The sequence below is a fragment of the Limulus polyphemus genome, unplaced genomic scaffold (genome assembly GCF_000517525.1).
Source record: "Limulus polyphemus unplaced genomic scaffold, Limulus_polyphemus-2.1.2 Scaffold5294, whole genome shotgun sequence".
Lineage (NCBI taxonomy): Eukaryota > Metazoa > Arthropoda > Merostomata > Xiphosura > Limulidae > Limulus > Limulus polyphemus.
In genome coordinates, this window is record NW_013670904.1 from 42,675 (window position 1) to 49,162 (window position 6,488).

A 6,488-nucleotide genomic window follows, 5' to 3' on the forward strand; every position below is an offset into this window, starting at 1 on the left:
ATTATAGTTTAGACCTTCATGTGAATGACCTATATTTTACAAACATTACTAGGTCCTCACATTAGAGTTTAGATCTTCGTGTGGTTGACCTATATTTTACAAACATTACTAGGTCCTCACATTATAGTTTAGACCTTCATGTGAATGACCTATATTTTACAAACATTACTAGGTCCTCACATTAGAGTTTAGATCTTCACGTGAAAGACCTATAGTTTACAAACACTACTATATACCTAGAATGTAAAATATTACAAAAAAAAACAATTCACAGACCTTACTAGGTCCTGATGTTGTGTTCTGCGAGTCTTTCAGAACTGATGACAACTCCGACACTTTAAACACAAGACTTGGAACTTGAAGATAGAGCTGTACTAACAGTTGGTGACCAGAATCTTTGTACAAGCTACAGAATAAGAAACACATGCTTTACTATAAAAGTTAAATTATTTGCAAGAAAAATTGTTTTTCTTTTTTTTCTAGATGTTTACTCCTATTTACTTGTACACAGGATGTCCGAAAATAATATCTACTCCTGATGAAATGTACATCCAGCAGAATCTAATAATTGGTTGGTTTGAATTTCGTGAAAAGCTAGCTGAGGACTATCTGCCTAATTTAGCAGTGGTAAACTAGAGGGAAGGCAGCTAGTCAACACCACCATCACCAAATCTTGGGCTACTCTTTTACCAACGCATAGTGGGATTGATCATCATGTTATAATGTCCCCATGGCTAAAAGGGAAAGCATGTTCAAGTGATGGAGGGAACCTAACAAGTTCCAGATGTTTACTTAGACTTGGATTAGCAGTATACTGAAATAGATAAGTTACTTTAAAGTAAGTATCAAAACCAGCATTGTTAATATTATCTAACATAATCATTAGCAGTAGCTGGGACAAAAATTAGGGAGTTTATCTTACCCATGAACAATTCTTGATGTTTTAGATTGAAAATAATGAATATGACCAAAAGTAATAAGCTACTATATTTCAATTGTATACAATTGAATCAAATTTTAATATCATCTAAGTTTTAAGTTTTTCATTTTATAAGGAAATATTTAACAAAATCCTCAATCTCTCCTATTAGGAGAATTGTGATATTTGTTCTCTAGGTCTTTTTTCTTCTCTCGTTTATTTACCACCTCTCTGAGAAGAACTGAATTTGATGTAAATTACTCATTACAATATTGATATTAATAAGACAAAGCGTAATTTTTATAGCTTTCAATCTTATTTATTTATGGAGCCATAAACTAGAAAATCACACCGACTTTCCACGCCCACCTGTCACATTCTCTCTTTCACAAATTGCCAACAGTACTCTCTGATGTTTTGTACTTAATTATTTATAACCAATAGAAAGCCAAAGCCTTAATCTATCAAATGATGTATTATATTACATTGTTTTCTGTATAGGGTATTGTCTATTTCACCTCCAGTTTGAAAATATCTCTCAAGGTATTCACATTGACAAGCTTAGCTAAATTTTTAGAGGCTCTTATTGCATAGTTGAAAAGCTAGATAAATTGTGATAGTTATAGGACTATGTTTGGTTTGTGTGTGTTATTATTTTGTGTTCTTAGGTGCATTGTTTAGTTAAATACAAATCATTTAGAATACTAGCATCATTAGTTCTAAAAACTAGGCTTAATTTTCATCAACAATTGACATAAGAACACAGGTAAGTACCATATTTCTTGTTTTTCATGTATATTTTTTATTTATTATTATAAGAGTAACTAAAATGTACAAATTAGAAACTTATTAGGCTACAAATGTAAAGTACAATTGAAACATGACATGCTCATCTAATCCTTCTTTATGGTTCCAAATGTTGGGCAATATCAATAACAATGGAAAAATGCATCGATTCATGAGACAAATGCTTAAAATATCATGGAATACACATACAAGTAATGAAGTTGTTCTAAAGAAAGCCAAGACAAAACGAATGTTATGGGAAAATCTAGCAAAGATACAACAGAGTTTTATATAACATATGAGAAAAGGAGAGATTGAAATCATCATCAGTGCAGGAAAAATCCCAGGAAAGAAAAGGAAGACAAAGACAGATGCTGCTGTCAACAATAGTCAAGGAACTAGGAATTACCAATATAGAAATGATAAGAGCAACAGGAGACAGGGACCAGTGGAAGACCATGCTCACCAATGCCCTAGATGGGAATGATACCTAGAGAGAAAGATAGAATGTAAAATAATAATTCTTCATGAGGTATGCTCTTGAGCAACTTGTATGTTACTTAATTCAATATGGTAACTTTATCTATGTGTTCACTGAATGATTGACAACTTGTGTGGTGGGATAATTAGTTAAACATGGGTCAAAAGACAAAATTTAAGTAGAAACAAACATATAGTGTTATGAGCTTTAAGCTATTTCAGATAAACAAATATAGATTCCTGTTATAAACTGCAGTCATTCTAGAACGAAAAAATGGGTTACTTAGATTTATTTCATATTTTTTTTATGGTGGTTATCAGGTCAGTCAAAGTGACTGGAATGTGTATAGTTAAAGAAAATAACAGACAAAATATAAAGTTTTACAGAAAAAACTTTTGATATTTATCTAGGAGGCTTTAGAGATTATGCAAATGAAATTTGACAATTTTCAGATAGGAAAAGTATTTTTAATTTTAACATGACAATCACTCTGACTCCATATAATCAAGGACAAATTTCTGGTAAAAATACTTAATTAAAAAAACTGATATTTTGTGTACAAAAGGCTTGTGTAACATTCACTGAAAGCTTGCCATATTTCATGAAGATACACGTACAATATTAAAAGTTATAGTATGGAAACCCCGATGGTCACTTTGGGGTTACGAACTCAGTCAAATCGGCAAGTCTGTAGCAAGAGGGTTAATATAAACATTTACAATACTTCTGTTGTCACATTATTAAACATTAACAACTTCATGTTGTCACAACGCAAGAAACGTTACACTTAACCGTCTCAGTACCTCTGTTTTGTTAAACTACCATACCTGTCTGATTTGTTATTGATGACATCTAAGAGATGATCAACAACAAACTTGATTTTACAAGAGGATGAACAACATCTCAACAAAAGTGGTACTCTGAGGGCAACAACTGGATTCACTTCAGTTTTTTTATGAGCAGAGTTTTCTTCAACACCACCTTGTGTCACCGTGGTTTTACACATGTTTACCGATTCCTCTAGAATGTAGTTTACCACTGTCGTAAGTTGATCTTTGGTTAAGGCTAGAATATCTTCTTCTTGATAATGCTAACAAGTTCATAAACATTTTTAAAAAGTTTAGACAGTAAATTTCACTTAAAAATATATAAAAAACATCAATAAAAAAGTTAAGTCTTTCTCACAGAAAATTTAATAATTCTTCAAGGCAAGTGGATTTATAAGTAAAAACGAGGTAGCACTGGTTATACAATACTTTCATTTAGACTGTGTCAATTCAGAATGTGTTACACATTTTACTAAGTAATACTTATTCAATAAAGTATGTTATGTTAAATATATATATATATGGTGACTTTTATCCAAAGTAATTATAATAATCTATTTTACAAGTGATTTTTTCATGCAATGTTATGAAGAGTTTTTATTTATTTTGGTCATGGGTAATGTTTTCTTTATAAAGACAGAGATTATTCTTATATTTTAAATTTATTTAGACCACAGTTAGTCAGACTATGCTGCTTTTACCTGTATTAAGCAACTCATGTTGATTTTATTCTTCATATTTAGCAGCTTATTTTGGTCTATTTAATCATATTAAGCAGCTTAGGGTATTTCTTTATGAATATTAAGCAACTTCATACCATGCAGCTTATGATATTTTCACCAAATTAAGCAGTTTAAGGTGATTTCTTCATTACAATAAGGCAGGTTATAATGATCAAAGTAGATAATGATAATGGTTTTGTTTTACTAAAGTACATCATACAGATGCTGACTCACCTTGGGAATTTTCTTATCTCGACCTTGCCAAATCTTGGGTATATGAATACAAGCCCAAAGAAATGTCAGTACAGCAGTAGGGTTATAGCTAAAGAAAACACAATGCAAATGGTAGAGCAAACTGCCATAAAACTTTAAAAACTAACATTCATATAATAGACAGATCAGCAGTATGGCTATTTCTCCAAAAATACTATCCTAGCCCTCACACCATAGTCTCACTAGTAGTGTAGCTACTTCTCCACAAATACTATCCTAGCCTTCACAGTATAGCTTCTCTAGTAGTGCAGTTATTTCTCTACAAATACTATCCTAGCCTTCACACCATAGTCTCATTATTAGTGTAGCTACTTCTCCACAAATACTATCCTAGCCTTCACACCATAGTCTCATTATTAGTGTAGCTACTTCTCCACAAATACTATCCTAGCCTTCACAGTATAGCTTCTCTAGTAGTGTAGCTACTTCTCCACAAATACTATCCTAGCCTTCACAGTATAGCTTCTCTAGTAGTGTAGCTACTTCTCCACAAATACTATCCTAGCCTTCACACCATAGTCTCACTATTAGTGTAGCTACTTCTCCACAAATACTATCCTAGCCTTCACAGTATAGCTTCTCTAGTAGTGCAGTTACTTCTCCACAAATACTATCCTAGCCTTCACAGTATAGCTTCACTAGTAGTGTAGTTACTTTTTGAAGAAAAACTACCTACCCATCATGCCACAAAATGAACATTACTGTCCACTTTTTCAAGAAAAACTACCCTAATGTTGACATTATAGCTTAATCAGCAGTTTAAGAACATTAACAGTACATAATGTATTCAATTGCAATTCAGTGCATAGGCTTAAAAGTGAATATTTAAGTCTTTATATTTTAAATATTTTTTTAATTCCTCTCTATTGCTGGTTAAACACACAAGTTTAATTGATGTAGTTCTCAGGTAATTTTGTAGCACATTTTCATAGTTCTTTCCGACTCTGTATATAACAGCAGTTTCATAGCTCAAGAGAAAAGGACACTGCCACAACTAAACTAGTACACACTTATTATGATGTTTTAAATTTCTTTTTCTTTAGACATTAGATGACCTTTACAAAATCCTTTTGGTACAAGTACAATTAGGTCTGGTCAGCTACAACTAAATCACACGTGTGTAGAAAGACTAAAGAAAACAAAGTTTTACTTTCAATAGTCATGGAGGTGTAACAAATCTACCTGATAATATTTACCATGTCTGCATAGTGTTCTTGTCTAACAATGATTTAATACAGCCATTCATTGTTTCCCAGCTTGCCTGATGAATCAGTAGAGCCCACAAACAAGGTTGGAAGAGAACAGGCAAGTCACTTGGCAGCTTTCCACTTTCACTTTCATGATGCTTCATAAACAGCAACTGCTGCTGAAGCTCTGGACAAGACCCTATTAGTTCTGGTTCAAGGTGATGCAACCAATCAATATAGAGAGAAATTTGGTGGGTGGCTGACAAAGAAAGGCTAGTGGAAAAAAAATAACTTATGTAAAATTTGAGGAACACATTTATTTCACTGTTCTACAAATTAATCACATAATTCCTAAATCATTCCAAGTTCTATAAATGTTTTTTAGAATAATGTTACTAAAATAATTCAATTCAATGTACATGTAAGAAAAATTTCAAAACTTTTTCAACATTTATAATTCATTTCTACAGTACTAACATGCTTGAATCCATAACTTTCTTGATCAACACTTCAGTCAATGCAATCACCAGTTCCTTGCTCTGTCCCTGCTTAATTCCTTCCTTGATAAGATCACAGACAGCTTCTTCAATGTACGATGGCTGTTCCTGCTCTACTTTCAAAATTACTGTAAAAACAACATATGTTTACAACAGATACAGTACATCATAATATAAAAATTTATAGTAAGGTTGTGATGATCAGATATCAACTGCTGTTATTCTAAGATTACTGCATAGTGTAATCATTTAAACACTTGTATTCAGTGACTGACTACTGCATGGTGTACTAATTTAAACACTTGTATTCAGTGACTGACTACTGCATGGTGTACTAATTTAAACACTGGTATTCGGTAACTGACTACTGCATGGTGTACTAATTTAAACACTTGTATTCATTAGCTGACTACTGCATGGTGTACTCATTAAAACACTGGTATTCAGTGGGTGACTACTGCATGGTGTAATCATTTAAACACTTGTATTCATTAGCTGACTACTGCATGGTGTACTCATTAAAACACTGGTATTCAGTGGGTGACTACTGCATGGTGTAATCATTTAAACACTTGTATTCATTAGCTGACTACTGCATGGTGTAATCATTTAAACACTTGTATTCATTAGCTGACTACTGCATGGTGTACTCATTAAAACACTCGTATTCAGTAGCTGACTACTGCATGGTGTAATCATTTAAACACTTGTATTCATTAGCTGACTACTGCATGGTGTACTCATTAAAACACTCGTATTCAGTAGCTGACTACTGCATGGTCGTAATCATTTAAAC

At 32.6% G+C, this 6,488-nt stretch overlaps 1 protein-coding gene across 1 annotated transcript in view; it reads right to left on the reverse strand.

Annotated features, from left to right (window-relative positions):
• Nucleotides 1-6,488, reverse strand: part of LOC106472393 (integrator complex subunit 1-like) — a gene marked incomplete at its 5' end in the record, with an annotated part of 45,851 nt that overhangs the window by 14,561 nt on the left and 24,802 nt on the right. The window contains 5 exons of the mRNA XM_013933036.2: nucleotides 277-406; nucleotides 3,014-3,276; nucleotides 3,970-4,057; nucleotides 5,205-5,468; nucleotides 5,673-5,820. Coding sequence (XP_013788490.1) covers nucleotides 277-406; nucleotides 3,014-3,276; nucleotides 3,970-4,057; nucleotides 5,205-5,468; nucleotides 5,673-5,820 — 893 coding nt within the window. The remainder of the gene's footprint in view (nucleotides 1-276; nucleotides 407-3,013; nucleotides 3,277-3,969; nucleotides 4,058-5,204; nucleotides 5,469-5,672; nucleotides 5,821-6,488) is intronic.